Source organism: Lycium ferocissimum, chromosome 8, assembly GCF_029784015.1.
Source record: "Lycium ferocissimum isolate CSIRO_LF1 chromosome 8, AGI_CSIRO_Lferr_CH_V1, whole genome shotgun sequence".
NCBI lineage: Eukaryota > Viridiplantae > Streptophyta > Magnoliopsida > Solanales > Solanaceae > Lycium > Lycium ferocissimum.
The window spans coordinates 20,944,712-20,960,683 of NC_081349.1; the positions used below are offsets into that span (position 1 = coordinate 20,944,712).

Sequence of the window (15,972 nt, forward strand, 5' to 3'; positions counted from 1 at the left end):
GCCTTAAAAGCAGCAACGCATGTCGCATGACAAAAATATGTACCAAGCCAGACAGTGCCCTTTGCAAGTATTTGCCTTTGGAACAAAACGTCTCTGCTGATAACTACTTGGAAAACCCAGAGTACAAACAAACATGATGCGTTCATTCAGAGAATCAGCTAATAAGCAATGCTGTTCCTGCATACTGATTCAAAACTGGAACAAATAGCCTAGTTGAATTGAAGTGCAAATATCCATCGGTTTAAATATCCAGAACAGGTAAAAAAACAGACACCTAGCAGAACAGATATTTCGACAAACTGAAGAGAAACATCCAATATCGTATTTTAACAAAAACGAGCAACATACAAATCTTAAGACCAAAATTCAAAATACACGATTCCTAGTAGCCTGCAGTATCTGAAATTCCTCTCATGACATCATCAGGATAACAAACTTAGGCCTTGGCTGATAGCTTTTCCTTGGCTTTCTGGATCTTCAAAACCTTCTTCACAATCTTTTGTTCTTCAACCAAAAAGGCTCTTATGATCCTGTACAAGACAACATCTAGTGAGCTGGAAGAACGCTAATTTTGTTTTACAGTTTAAGAACACTCTAGTGCACCAAAAATATACCTTTCACGTACAGCACTGCCTGACAAGACACCACCATAAGCACGGTTCACAGTTCTTCTGTTTCTAGGTAATCTGGACCTCCTGTATTCAGCAGGTCTCAAGTGAGGAATCTGCAAAAAGAAAAAAAAGTTTTAATCCATTGATGAGACCTAAAACAACTATAGAAGGCAAATACAAGACAATTGTTGACAGGAAGGATACGACTGGCACCAAGGTATGACGGAGGACAAAATTAGTAGTATATTTCTTATAACAGAGGGGTAATTTGATCCTTCTACCTATATTAAGACTCATCAAAGCTTAGAATTCCCGACTAAAGATCATATTATCATCAAAATTTAGTGACCAAAATACAAAGTACAACTCATTTATCCTAGTTGTACACAGTACAGCAAATTGGATAAAGTATTGAAACTTTATGTAGCTATTAAAAAAGTTCTCATGGTTTAGAACATAAATATATCACAACTCTTTTCTTCAAATCTTTCCCGCAAATGAATAGACTTATGTATACACCACCAAATAGCATTATAATATACGTTTTAGATGGGATCGTTAACTGAAATAACAATAAAAAGCTCTTTCCTTGTTCTTGGACAGTTGGCTGACCAAACAGTTCTAGTGAAATTATTTCAATTTGGCTCAATATTCTGTTTGAAAATTAATCAGAAGAGACCTTAAGCCAACCTTACAGCAAATTATATGCTACTCCCCTGTCCTAATTTATGTGACACTCTTTTCCTTTTTAGCCAGTCCCAAAAAAAATAATACCTTTATATATTTAGTAACAATTCAACTTTAAATTTACCGTTTCACACTTAAGGATGTGATTTCTAGACACATAGTTATATGATTTATTTTAGCCCAGTCAAACACCCTCGTTAAATTGGACGGAGGGAGTATTATTTTAGTAGAAAAAAAAAATTGACTTTAGTTGTTTGATAGTTAAAAATGCAAAACATCTTGGACACTACCCATGGTTCATCTTCTACCGAAATCAACTATGATTAGACTTCTTACGGAAAGATACTGAAAATAGATGCAAAATTTTTCATTTTGATTTGATACTTGAAACATGTAAGCTTACCCTTATAAATCATGGGAACGTCTTAACCATCACAAAACAACCAGTACTATCCCAAATTCCCCACCAAAATAATCGAGTATTACCACTCCAATATATTTCAAGAAAGCAGAAAACCAAGGTTTAGCACCAGATCAGTGGATCAATAAACTACATATTAATTCCAAAAAAAGTGTGGTTGAATCAGTCCTCTATATAGCCTATACGTCGTAAGTAAATTAGGGGTTCACTCTAAATGTCACAGTTAACGTACCACCTAACAATTGACTCCAAACTAACATACATTGGCAAAATATGGTATAGAAATAAATACAGCTACATGCTAATTATGCTCAGGTTCAGATATAAGAATTCTATCAATAATTCTGCTTTACTCATCGTAAAGTTACATTAGCAGAAAAATCAGTACTTAAACAAAACCAATCGGACTCTAGCTATGGCATTTATTAAAAAAAAAAGTGATATTAATACAAAAACAATAGCAACAAAAAAAAAAAAAAAAAAAAGCATACCCCTTGAATTCTTTTTCCAGTAACAGGGCACTTAGGTCCACTAGCCCTCTTCTTTGTAGTCTGGTAAATCAGCTTCCCACCTATTCCAAAAAAAAAACACCACAAAACTTTCTTCAGTTTCTAAACAATAATAATAAAACACACATATGTTGTTCAAAAACTAGAAATAGAACAAATAAGAAAAAGTACAAAACTTTCTTCAGTATACAAACACCCACATTACATAAACATATTTAAAAAACACATATTTTTCAAGAACAAGAAATGCAACAAATAATTTAAAAAAAAAAAAAAAAAAAAAAAAGGTGTACCTGGGGTTTTGACAACCCTATGTTGGTTGGATTTGGTGGCATAACTGTGCCTTTTACGGTATGTTAGCCGTTGCACCATTTTCTGTTACTCACTCTGCAGCTTTTTTACCTCTGGTTTTGGGGGCTGAAGAAGTAAAGACTAAATGAAAGGAAAATATATGTAGTGTTATATAAGGGGGGCAAGCCCTAGATCCTACGGTTGATATTGGATCAGAGAATCGATTTTTTATTAGTGTCTGGTTAGACTATAAGCCCACCAATATGTAAGCCCATTGATATTTTTGGTTTGAAGAAATTGCACGTTGTGTTCTTCAAATGGCTGGTCTTTAATTTTAGTTCTTTAAATAGGTTGATTCTTTAATTTTTGGTCTTTAACAATCGAACTTATACCTAGGGAGATATAAGTTCATTTAGTCCTCATTTGTTTGCACTTAATGAATTTCTGAATTTGAATGGTTCGGATCTTAGGCCATTAAGTGCATTTGTTTACATAAAGATCTCAGCACTTATTCGGTCTGAATAGGTCTTGAACAAAGTCTTAATATTATTAAAAAATATTTTGTATGAATAATTTTTAACATCAGCTCCAACCCCACCCCCCACTCCTACCACCCACCACCCACGCTAACTCTCCACTACCCCATCCTCTATACCAATCCCCCACTGCTACCTACCCCCCATCCCCACCACCACTACCCAACCACCCCACCCACCACCACTACAAAGTAATTTCGTCATTTCTATTTATTGTCTAATATTTAGTTTCTTTTTTATTTGAATTGTATATTTATTAGGGTTAAGGGTTAAAAACACACCTCAAGTATCACATTTTTTGAGTTTTCTACCTGAACTATCACGTGTGAGAGTTTTCTACCTAAATTATGACCAACGAGTTTGCAAAACACACATCAACTATCAGTTATTCAACTTTTCCTAATTGAACTATCTCCAACTAGTTTGCAAAACACACCTCGTTAAAAGTGAACAATTGATAGTTGAGGTGTTTTTTTTCAAATCAATTGGTCACAATTTAGGTATGTAAAAGTGAACAACTGATAGTTGAGGTGTATTTTACAAACTAATTGGTGATAGTTTAGGTAGGAAATTCTCACACCTTATAGTTTAAGTAGGAAACTCAAAAAAGGTGATACTTGAAGTGTGTTTTGTTACCATTATCTCTATGTATTATGTTTAAATAAATACATTGCATATTCAACTATTGAAAAACAAACCAACTTACTTATTCAGTATTCAGATCTAGAGACAACATCTTAATCATTCAGTAGTGCATTCAGATTATGACGTCTTAATCTTAATGAAAACAAATGAGGCCTTAGAAACTGAAGTCATGTGAGGCATACCTTGTGAGATATTATGATGCAGAAATATAAATTTATGCCTATCACGACCCAACCCAAGGGCCATGACGGGTACCCCGAGCTAGCTATCGAGCACCACCTAACATGTTTCTTCCAATCTTATCTCGGTGGACCTCATATTTAACTCGTTATAATCATAATCTGTACAAACATGAATTCTCAAATAAAATTCGTTTACACAATAATCATCAACTCCGCCCCATATATACATAATAGGATTCACCCTCCTCTATATCTGCCGGCAGATCCCGTTCAGTCCTCCTTCTGGCCACTGTCTTGCCCTTCTGGGCTGCTGTAGCTTTCCTCTTCACAAGCATTGCAGAAATAATAACACACAATTAGGAAAAAGAGAATCCTGATAATATAGCTCTATCGCATGATCTAAGATAAGAAAGAAAGGTTAATCATTCCTAAATACCCTACAGCCTCCGGTTTATAAGTGTGGCGCGCTTCACACCCATAAACAAGACTCTACTGGACACGGCTCGTAGATACACCCTAGGACAAACTGCTCTGATACCACTTCTGTCACGACCCAACCGAAGGGCCATGATGGGTATTCGGAGCTAGCCTACCGAGCACCATCTAACATGCTTCTTCCAATCTTATCTCGATGGACCTCATATCTAACTCGCTATAATCATAATCTGTACAAACATGAATTCTCAAATAAAACTCATTTACACAATAATCATCAACGCCGCCCCATATATACATATATACAAGCCCACAAGGCTACAAAAATGATACACAAGATGTGCACCGGTAAGGTTATGAAACTCCTACTATCCACACATGTCTACGAGCCTCTATATGGAGTAATGGAAATCATAATAACGGGACAGGACCCCGCCATGCCCCAAATATATACACAAAAGAGTATACCAATAGACTGCGGCCCCGAAGTAAGTGGAGCGCTCCTGAATCTCCGCTCATAAAGCTTTTAGGGATCAGATCTGTCTCCTTGTCTACCTGCGGGCATGAATGCAGCGTCCACAAGAAAGGACGTCAGTACAAATAATGTGCTGAGTATGTAAGGCATGAATAACAACATAATCATGACATAAGGAAACATGAGATCAAGAGATAACCTGTCTATCTGACTGCCTCTTAAGGCGGATACCATGCATGCTAACTTTTACTTTTAAAATAACATTATAAATATATATAAGTAAATTGCCCGACCGTATAGGTATGGTATTATCATCATTAGCCCGCGTACGGGCCTCCTGCGTCCGGGGTAATCATCTCACGCCGCCCACTAGCGGTGCTGCCCAGCCATATAGGCACGGTAATATCATACATCATCATCCATAAGCCGCCCATCGTAGTAGTGCTGCTCGGCCATATAGGCACGATAATATCGTACATATATATAAAGCATGCATGAGAGCCCAATTAAAAGCTACAACTCTATCGGAGTGACATAAGGTCGGTAACCTCCGATGTGTCCTTATGGAACCATTACCATCGCTATATCTCACCTTGAAGGAACAACTATCATAAGGTGAGATCAACAATAAAGTAATCATGTGATAAAATCAATAGTATCATGAGAACATTACGAACGTTAAACTTTGGCCTTTCTAGAATTGACATCATCATCATAATCACCATCATCATTCTATCTCACTTTAAAGAAACAATAGCACAAGATGAGGCCAATTGTAATGAATGAAATCAAGAATCATATGGTAGGCTCAATCATATTATGAGAACATCTAGAAGTTTAAGCTTTGGTACCACTAAACATGGAGTCATCATAAGAGCCTTGAGAATTAAAGATCTCTAGCATTTCTAGGAGTAAGGGTAACATTGATAGCATATATGGGATCATAACATAGAAATCATGCCTTTTGAAAACATGCTTAAGTTCAAACTAGAGCAACTAAAAGGCTAACGGAATTTGGGCAGCACTTCTCCTATTTTATCGACTTCCACCATATTGCAAAACAGCTCCCAAACAACAATAACAAAATCCATAATATCATAATCAAGAAGTTACATTCAAATTAGTTTCAAGTTTAACCAAAATCCCCTTTTCGAGTTCACCTCATAGTCCTATTCTTCATTACAACACTTATAGCTTGTCCACTTTAATTCTTTTCCTTTCTAAGGGGTATTAAACCTTTACATCAACTCAACCATACAAATAGGGTGAAGAACATATCTTGTATTTGAAGAACTTCAACCACACAACTTATTTCAAGGCCAAGTTCACCACAACTCTATGTAGAAACAAGAGCAAGCACCTTTCTATAAACTAGTTGAGGATTTAGGAGTTTGATCCTTTCTTGATTTGATTTGGGTTGGTTATGGATGTTAGAGGGAGCTTAGAAAGGCATTAAGGATTTAATTAGGGTGAAAAAATGAAGCCTAGGTCGTGGAAATGGCTATTTATAGTCTTAGAAAAAAAATTCCACTGACTTCAAATTCTGGGAAATTTCGGGCAAAGTACGGGTACTGTTCATCCCGTACTTCAAAGTACGTGCTACTATTCATCCCGTACTTTGGGGTTAAAAATTTCAACTTTCTGGAAATTTTGGCAAAATACGCCCAAAATGTACGGGACGTACATTTTTATACGGGTCGTACTTTCCTTCGTACTTTACAGAAATACGATCTGTCAGTTTCATTGGAAAGAAGACTCGCTGAACATCAATTTACATAGGTTATGGATTCCGTAACTCCTCATATTCTAGGAGATATGCCTCTTTGAAGTTGGGACAAAAATCCTGTCCAAAATTCTTCCAAGTTTTTCCAAATTCTCAACGAACCTAATTTCTTCGATTCGCTTGATCCCGAAACCTTTAAATACTTGTCTAACACTTATTAAAAGTTTGCTTAACCTTATAGGGGTATCATAGCCTCTCTGAACTCACGTTAGTTTGCTTACGACGACGTGAAATTTCACGAGGTGTAACACCTACGAATTTTTTTTTTGTTATGAGGCGCAAAAATTAAAACCAGCACAAAATAAGGACAAAATGCAAAATGACCCAAGAAATTGCACGTTTTCCCTTCAAATGTGATGTTCTTTAACTTTTGTTCTTTAAATGGGTTGTTTCTTTAACTTTTTGTCCATTACGAAACCGAACTTGCGCCTAGCGGAGCATACCTTTTTTAAGAGCAACAATCGGGCATACTTTGTGAGATATGATAATGTGAAAATATAAACTTATGTCACAATTTTTTTTTATTTATTATGAGGAAAGAAGTTAAAGACCAACACATAATAGGGACAGAAGTGTCAATGACCCTTTTGGGTTTAGGCCTATTGTATTGAGCTTGATATGGGCTTGGATTGAGCCTACCCATATTTTAACCTAACGTGTAAATGCACTTTCAGTTCAGAATTTAAGGGATCAAGTGCAGAGATAGCCGATTTTGGCACCTCAATTTAAATTATAACCAGAGTGTTTTGAATTATAAGTGTAGCCGTTTAGAATTTCTGTTATATGCGACTAAAATTGAAAGAATCTGTGTCCGTAGTTATAAAATTTGCGACTTGCAAAATGATAGTTTAGGGAGTTTTTATGTATTAACTCTAAGTTTAAATGACACATGTTATGCCACTTGGAACATTTTAAAGTATTTTAGGAGGGTGTAATATGCGCTCCAACAAATATTGAGTTGGGGGAGGGGGGTTAACCTTTGAAAATTATAATTCAGGGGGTTAATAGATGCAATTGTGGTCTTCATCTATGCTTCCAAGAGTCTACTTTCAATGGCTATCCTCAAGTCTCTCCCGATGCATCACCTATGATAGTAAGAAACTATCGCTAAGCATAAAGCTTAGTGGCACATAAACTTAGCTAACATTTTATATTAAAAAAAAGTAAGTTATGTAAGGAGTACAAGTAAGTTATGTAAGGAGTACAAGAAATACGTTTTAGAAATGAGCTTATCAAAATCACCATCAAGTGTTTAATTGATACGAGAATCAATTATCAAGTTATAAAGTAGTTCAAGATACCAATATTTGAAATCGCGAGTGTCAAGGACCTTTCGAAAACTAATCCAAGAAAGTCCACAAATAGTTAATTTAATAGTAAACTATGTAAAAAAATAAGTACAAGAAGTAAATTCATGAAATAATTATGTCAAATTAAACTATGTACAATGTTTGAAGAGAATCTAATATCAAACTAAGAAGTAGTTCCAACTAACAATATTCATATTTCAAGAAAGCTTCCAAAGCTAATGCAAGAAAGCCATTCAATTTGTTAATTTAAAAGTAAGCTATGTAGCAAAAACTAGATGATGAAAGCGCGTGATAGCCCGGGCCTAACACAAAAAATAGTATCACACTTTTCTTTTTAGTCTGTCTAAAAAAGAATGATATATTTTTATGTTTAGAAATTATTTAACTTGAAACTTCCTCTTTTACTAGGGGTGTTCAAATGAGATCAAAACCCCGATCCGAATCGGTAAACCGAGTCAAACCGACTTAATAAACCGAAAACTGGCTTGGTTTGACTTGATTTGGTTTTAAATTTTAAAAAATCGATAACATTTGGTTTGGTTTGGTGTTAAACTAAAAAAACCCGAACCAAAACGATAGATACATACATATTTAAAATTTTATATATATATATATATATATATATATATTCTTCAAAATTTTGGCTCAGACCAATTCCAATATAAATTCAAATAATGAGAAAGAAAGGTGTAGCCCATTCAAGTTTAAGGTAAAATAAAATAAAAATTTGCTAAAGGTAAAATAATTTTTTTCCCCTTATCCAGTTTTACGGTTCCCTCTTTTACATGCCATCTGAATTACTACTAATAAACTAGCATTTTATCCGTAACAAATTAAAGAGAAGAAAATGGCAATTGGAATTTAAAAAGATTTGGTAGATGACTTTGTCTTTCTGTTTATCATTTTCCGTTTTAATTTCTGTGCTTTCTTTTCGATGCTTCATAAACACGATGAGTCTAGAAAATAAAAATTTCGGAGGGTTGCGTAATATCAAAAGGCTGTATGTAGGGAGGTAGCTAGAATCATGAAAAATAGATGTTATGTTTCTGTAATTCCTATACCCATAGCCATAGGCCTATATCTAAATAAATTTAATGAATTAATTAAGAAGATTCTTAGATTTGAATGGATCACGTCAAAGCCATATTTAGTTACCATTTAATTCAAAAGTTCTTTGTATTAATACAATCTTAAAATTCGCAAAAACTGAACCAAACCGATAAAACAGACAAAATCGAAAAAACCGAAACCGATAGAATTTATGCTATAATGGTTTGGTTTGGTTTGATTATTAAAAAAAACTGACTTAATTGGTTTGATTTGGTTTTAACCAAAAACCGAGTCAAACCAGACCGTGAACACCCCTACCTTTTACCTTTAATGAAATGATTTAAATCCACACAGATATCTATGACTTATTTTAGACAACAAGTTTCAAAGATCTTTCCTTTCTTTTTTTAAACTTCGTGCCTAATCAAACTATGTCACATAAATTAGGACAGAGAGAGTACTTTTTAGTAATATAATTATGAAATTTTTATTATAGAAAGTATTATAATTCAATTAATTGAAAATATCAATAAATTATTTTGCTTAGTCCGCTTCTCCCATATATGACTTTCCTGGTTTGGTTCTTCAATTGAAAGATTTGAAATACACCTTCTCTCTACAGAGTTTCATGCCATCATCTCTTTCTACTCAACAACAACGAAAGCGCTTTCACGTGTTAGCATCTGTTGTAGTCCTAAATTTTTAAGTATAGACCAACTTCATCATTTTAAGAAAATATGTTTATACGTTTCTTGACCGTTTATATTTTGATTTCTTGATGTTATTCCTCATTATTTGTGTGAGATGTATGTGTCTAAAATTAGTGCATTTTTATCCTTACCCAAAGGTATAAGTTTTAAATCTTTTGGTTTTATGACTTTTTTAGAGGTTTTTGTGTTCAATTTAAATCGTTATTTCTTTTTTCTTGAATTTCTCTTCTTTAAATTTTCTCTAAGTGTACCTTTATCATTTTCTGAACTTATTATCATTATTTAAATATCTTTGTTTTTTTAAAATTATCTCCTACTTCTTTATGTGGACCCCACCTTTTTTTTTTTTTGCAATTGTCTCCTACTTCTTTACGTGTACCCCACCTTCTTTTTTTTCCAATTGTCTCCTAATTCTTCACATGGACCCCAACTTAGTTTTTTTTTTTAATTAATAACTATATTAGAAGAGTGGGTGGTTGACGACCAAACCCACTCTTCTAATATAGTAGAAATGAGTGCAAAAAGTAAATTCAAGAAATAGGCTTGTCAAAGTAAGCTATGTATGATGGTTCAAGCCTCAATTTCTAAAAATTAGCAAAATCACCCAACACTCCTATGATAAACATAACCAGTTGATTGAATCAATACAAGTGATTACACAATTACATTAAAACAACTGATGCATTAGTGAAAACAATTTTCAACATAATGAAACTAGAAATTCATATACCACAATCTCAGCCCTGACCTATCAACCCCCCCCCCCCCTTTTTTTGTTGGGGGGGGGGGGGGGGGGGGGGGGGAAGCCCCTTTGAAGGAGAGGGAAGAAAACAAATTCTATAATCAACTGATACAATAAATTACCACTAATGTATCGCCGTTCATAAGGTTTGAGCACATTTGTTGCATATGTGAAGCTATAAAGAGTGAGACTTTTATGGGGACTATCCCCACCTTGAACTTGTACCTCATACACCCAACAAGAACTAAAATAAATAGTTGTAAACACTACTAATACTAGAATAAACGGTGAAATTTATAAAAATAAAAAACTTATGGTAAAATTTGAAAAAGGAAAAACAAAAGCAAGGGTAAAAAAAAAATAGTGAAAACAAGATTTTGATTGTTTCCCAAATTTCAAATGCAACTATTTTATGGCCAACCACTAGTTTTCGAAAAAGGTGAAAAATTCCTCATGGCCAAACGACCAGGAGAAATTTTTACCTTCTCCAAAAATTTTGTTCACTTTATTTGGAATCAGTGTTTGGCCATGAAAGAATTTAAAAAACATCTAAAAACTTGTTTTCACCCTTTTTTTTCACTTTTTTTCTCTTTCAGTACATTCATGTAACCATTTTTTTAAACTATAATCAAACACAACTCCATCTTCAACTCCCACTTCAAAATTTCAAATAAAGTGAAAAATATTTGGTTTTCATAGCCCAACGCTTACGAAGGTAGAGGTGGAAAACAGGTTTGGAGCACTTTTCCAAATTTGAAATCCAACTCCAAGTTGGATTTGAAAATTTTATAACCAAACGCCGATTTGAAATAAAGTAAAAAATTATTCCAAAAAAAGTGAATATGGCCAAACGAGAAATTTTTCACTTTATTTGAAAATAAGTATCTGACCATGAAAATTTCAAATGCAACTTGAAGGGTTATTTGAAATTTGGAAAACACCTCAAACCTTATTTTTTAGTTTTTTCACTTTCACTCCATTCAAACAACTAAATATTTTTTCCTAAATCTATAACTAAACAAATCCATCTTCAAAATTTCCAAATAAATATTTGATTTCTAAGGTCAAACGCCTCTTAGAAGAACTTGATAAATCCTGAAGGATACACTTACACAGAGTGAAGATATCCTTAAGGATAATCTCTCTGACAAGCCTCAAATTACGAAAAATTTCATGTACTTTCTCAATTGTTCCAACAAATTACCGTTGAAAATTATAGTTTAGAGATAATAAAATACTCAGATAATTTAACAGAAAACTCATGAAAACATAATATTTTAGGAAAGGTTCTTAACCGTTAACGGTATTATTATAAAGAAGAGAAAAGATATCATTGCCCTCCCCGCCAAACTTGGCACGAAAACTCACTTTAGCAACTAAACTTAAGTTGTATTTATATACCCCCCTTAACAACTTACGTCTCAATTATTTTCCACCCTGAAAAAATAATACCACTCTCACAATGTGTGGTGTATTACACTCGCGCCACGTCATTGCCACGTCATTACCACGTCAAAAATTACCAACCCTTCATTTTTTATTTTTCTTTTATTATTTTTTCTCTTTCTTCTTCTTTCCCCCTTTTCTTTTTCTTCTTCTTTCTCCTCATCCTCACCCCACTTGTAGCAACCACCACCATCACTGCTGCTGCCACCACGACCTCCACCACCACCATAACCACCGCCTCCTTAAATCAACCCAACTGAAAAATTCCATCTTTATCAAAGATTTTCTTTTATTAAAATTCCTAAATCACATTTTTTCCAACATTAACTCCCACCCACTTGCCCCCACCCACCAACCTTTCTTCTTCTTCAACCCCCCACCCCCCCGGGGCCACACACCAGTCCATTTGAATTCAATTTGAAGGGCAGTTTGTGCAATGTCTTCAGGCAATTCGTGTGATTTCTTCATTGTTTTTAAACAATGAAGAAAAGTACACAACTGGGCTCCATTTGAAGGGTAGTTCGTGCAATTTCTTCATTGTTTAAAAACAATGAAGAAAATTACCCAACTGGGATCCATTTGAAGGGCAGTTCGTGCAATTTCTTCATTGTTTAAAAACAATGAAGAATTTTTTTTTTAAACCCAACCGGGCAGTTCGTGCAATTTCGTGCAACTTCATTACTTCAGTGGTGGGGAAGGTTGGCGGCAGCGGTGGTGGTGGTGGTTATGGAGGTGGGTGGAGGTGGCGGGAGGGGGGGGGTATGGATTCAGTTGGGCAGATTTAAGTGGGGTGGGGAAAGAGGAGCGGGAGGTGATGGTTACAGTGGTGGTGGTGGAGGTGACAGTCGTGGGGGCGTAGGGGGCAGGGGCGGGGATTCGGTTAAGGCTGATTTCGGTGGGGTGAGGGAAGAGGAGCGGGTGGGGATGGGGGGTGCATTTTTATTTTATTTTTTAATTATATATTATTATTTTTAATTTTATATATATATATATCAGCGGGCCCACCTTTTTGTGTTCTTCACTCTCTTAATTTTTTTTTGTCACATCAGCATTTCGTAATTTGAGGTTGTATTTAATTAAGATGAAAGTTGTTAAGGGGTATATAAATACAACTTAAAGTTTTAGTTCTTAAAATAAATTTTCGTATCAAGTTTAGGGTGAAATAATATCTTTTCGCTATAACTACGTATAATATACCATATCATATGCTGGTCATTTCGCATAGAGAAATCAATCTGACTTCGTTCTCTCGTCTAAAGGTTGGTAGAGAGAGAGAAAAGAGCGGCAAATCCAATAGAAACCACTTTATCAGTTAACGGTGAGAATGGACATATACTTTATGTATAAATAAATACACTTATGATGCTCCAAAAAGAGAACCTATAATGCATCCTTTCAAACGAATCCTATTTCTTTTCCGTTTCAAACAAGAGAAAATACATAAAAACCCGCCGAACTATAATCTTTTTTCAAAAAGACGCTTGAACTTTATGGGAGTTCTAATATCTCCCCGAACCAATTTAAAGTGAGATTAGCAACCCCTTTTAAGCCTATGTGGCATAGCAGTAGAAAAATTATTAAATTTTTACTTTTTCTTTTAATAAATACATTTTCTTATTTTTTTTCCTTCTCTTTTACTTTTTTCTCTTCTTATTTTCTTTATTTTGTTCTCTTTCTCCTTTTTTTGCCTCCTTCTTCAAGAAGTTCTCTATTGTTGTTCGGAGCTTTAAAGCTACAGATTAGAGGTTCCACTTTTAATTTTATAAACATATTGTATCTTGCCTATTATTTTACCTAAAAATGGCACGTTTTGCCAAAAAAGGTTTCTACCATTCTCTCTGCTATTCCTCATTGGCAACGGCAAAAAAGAGTTCGTCCAGATTCAATTTTAGGAAAAGTAGGATGTTTTAAGTCTATTCGATTAAATATTAGGTTTGAGTTTACAAAAGGAAGACATGAGAAGGTGTTTACATTAATGTTTTTAAGAAAATAACATATCCACTTTATCGGAATAAACTTTCTGGCAAATACAAATTTCCCCCAACTCCTAACTTATTCAATTGCCCTTTTTTCCACCTTCATTTGTCAAATCCAGTAATTAATTTGTATATAAAAGAAAAAAAAAAAGAAGAGTGGAAGAAATGAAAATGGTGTGGGGAAGTGATGAAGGGGAAATAAAAATAGAGTTCCTCTTCACTTTTTAAGAGATGCAGATTAGCAGGTAAAGAATGGAGAAAGAGAAAGGAAAAAAAATAAGAAAGAGAAAAAAGAAGTAAAGAAATAGGGAAAATTAAAAAAGAAAGTAAAAATAGTTCTAAAACAAAAAAATGACGTGTCAAAATAAGATTGGTGCGTGATGTGTACAGCCTCCTATAGAACTGATATTTAGCTTGGAAGATTCTATTAATTCCACTTCAAACCAATTTAGGAGGGCATTAGGACTCCCGCAAAGTTTAAGTGACTTATTGAAAAAATGTGTCAACTTCAGAAGGGTTCCGATATATTTTCTCTTTCAAACAAATCCAATGGACCAAATATTTTTAGGCATAACTCAAATGTCAACACGAGAAGAATATCTTGCGACGCATATTACTTTACTACTCCCTCCATTTCATAATAAGTGGCTTTTTAGGTTTATGCCCCTTAAGAAAGTGCTCACTTCAAGAAAATTAGGAGTGTTTTTATTAACTTACCCTAATTAAATGCCTAAAAAAAGAAAAACTTAATAATTCTCGATTTTGTAGATAAGGGTCATTTTGAAAGAAGAAGATCAATTTCTTCTTGAAATCCTAAAGCATCACTTATTTTAAAACAAAATGAAAAACTTAAAAAGTCACTTATTATGGAATGGCTTGAATATATTCTCTTATTATAGAATGGCTTGAATATATTCTTTCTCATATGGCGGGAATATATTCTTTCTCATGTATAAGAAGTGGGAGTGTAGCTGCTGAAGCACACACCACTTCGTTGACGTCCTCTTAGCAGGGCATTTTTGGTGTTTAGTACTATTGCGTGACTATTTTCCTGAAATAGTGGGCCCACACTTCAATTTGTCATTTTAGAGCCCGTTTGGATTGGCTTATAAGTTGGCTTTATAAAATGTTGCTTTTAAATTTTTTTGAGTGTTTGGGTACAACAAATTTTAAAAATTATTTTGTCTTAAAATAAGCTCAAAAAAATAATTGGACCCATTTAACTTAGTTTATCTAAAGCGGCTTATAAAAAACAAATTTTTTAAAGCCAAAAAAAATAAGTTGGACTACCCAACTTATTTTTTTTCAAATTATAAGTTCCGCAAAATTTTTAAGCCTATAAGCCAATCCAAACAGGCTCTTACACGTTTTATTGTACTCCTTCAATTTCGAATAAGTGACTCTTTTAGCTCATGCACACCCCTTAAGAAATTGCTCACTCCTATAAAATTAGGAGTGTTTTTACCAACTTACCCCTAATTATATTTTAAGTTAACATGGGGTATTGAGTAATAATTAATGAATCTTGATTATTTAAACAAGGGCAATTTTGAAAGAATCTGCTCAAAATATTCTTGAAATCCTAAATTGTCACTTATTTTGAAATAAAATAAAAAACCTAAATGGTCACTTAATATGAAATGGAGGGAGTATTTTAAACTTTGAAGGCTATCATATCACGTGGGCCCTCCCAAAATTTCACACCATAATTTTACATTGAGCAAAAGTTAGCAACCTGTTCTTGCCCATTAATCTAAACTTTGCCTCAAATTTTGTAAAATCTTTTTCTTTTGGGAAAAGATCATAACTATGCAGTTATTAAAGAATTACTCTCTCCAGATCAAAAAAGTGTCTACTTAGCCATTTTTTTTTATCAAAAAAAGTGTCCGCTTATCAAATCAAGAAAAAATTTACTTGATTTTTTCAGATTTACCCCTATTAAGTGTTATATGATCAAATCCCAATGTCTATTTAATTAGGGGTAGTTTAGTCAAACTAACTATTTTTCATTCTAGGAGTTAGTATTTTCTTAAGGGGTGTGCAAATAGCTAAGTAGACTCTTTTTTTTATCCGGAGGGAGTATTAAATATACATAGCAGCATTAATTGATTTACAATTATGTCATCTAAAGTATTTATTGATGAGAGTTGCTAAATTGCCACA

The 15,972-nt window shown here is 34.1% G+C and overlaps 1 protein-coding gene across 1 annotated transcript; it reads right to left on the reverse strand.

Moving 5' to 3' along the window:
• Positions 1 to 196: 196 nt before the first annotated feature.
• On the reverse strand, positions 197 to 2,677 carry LOC132067515 (large ribosomal subunit protein eL34-like). Its single transcript, XM_059460779.1, has 4 exons — positions 2,522 to 2,677; positions 2,211 to 2,290; positions 615 to 724; positions 197 to 530 (listed from the first exon to the last, which is right to left on the reverse strand). Exons 1-4 carry the CDS (start codon positions 2,598 to 2,600, stop codon positions 437 to 439), a joined length of 363 nt encoding a protein of 120 aa, XP_059316762.1. The 5' UTR covers positions 2,601 to 2,677; the 3' UTR covers positions 197 to 436.
• Between the last annotated feature and the right edge of the window lie 13,295 nt (positions 2,678 to 15,972).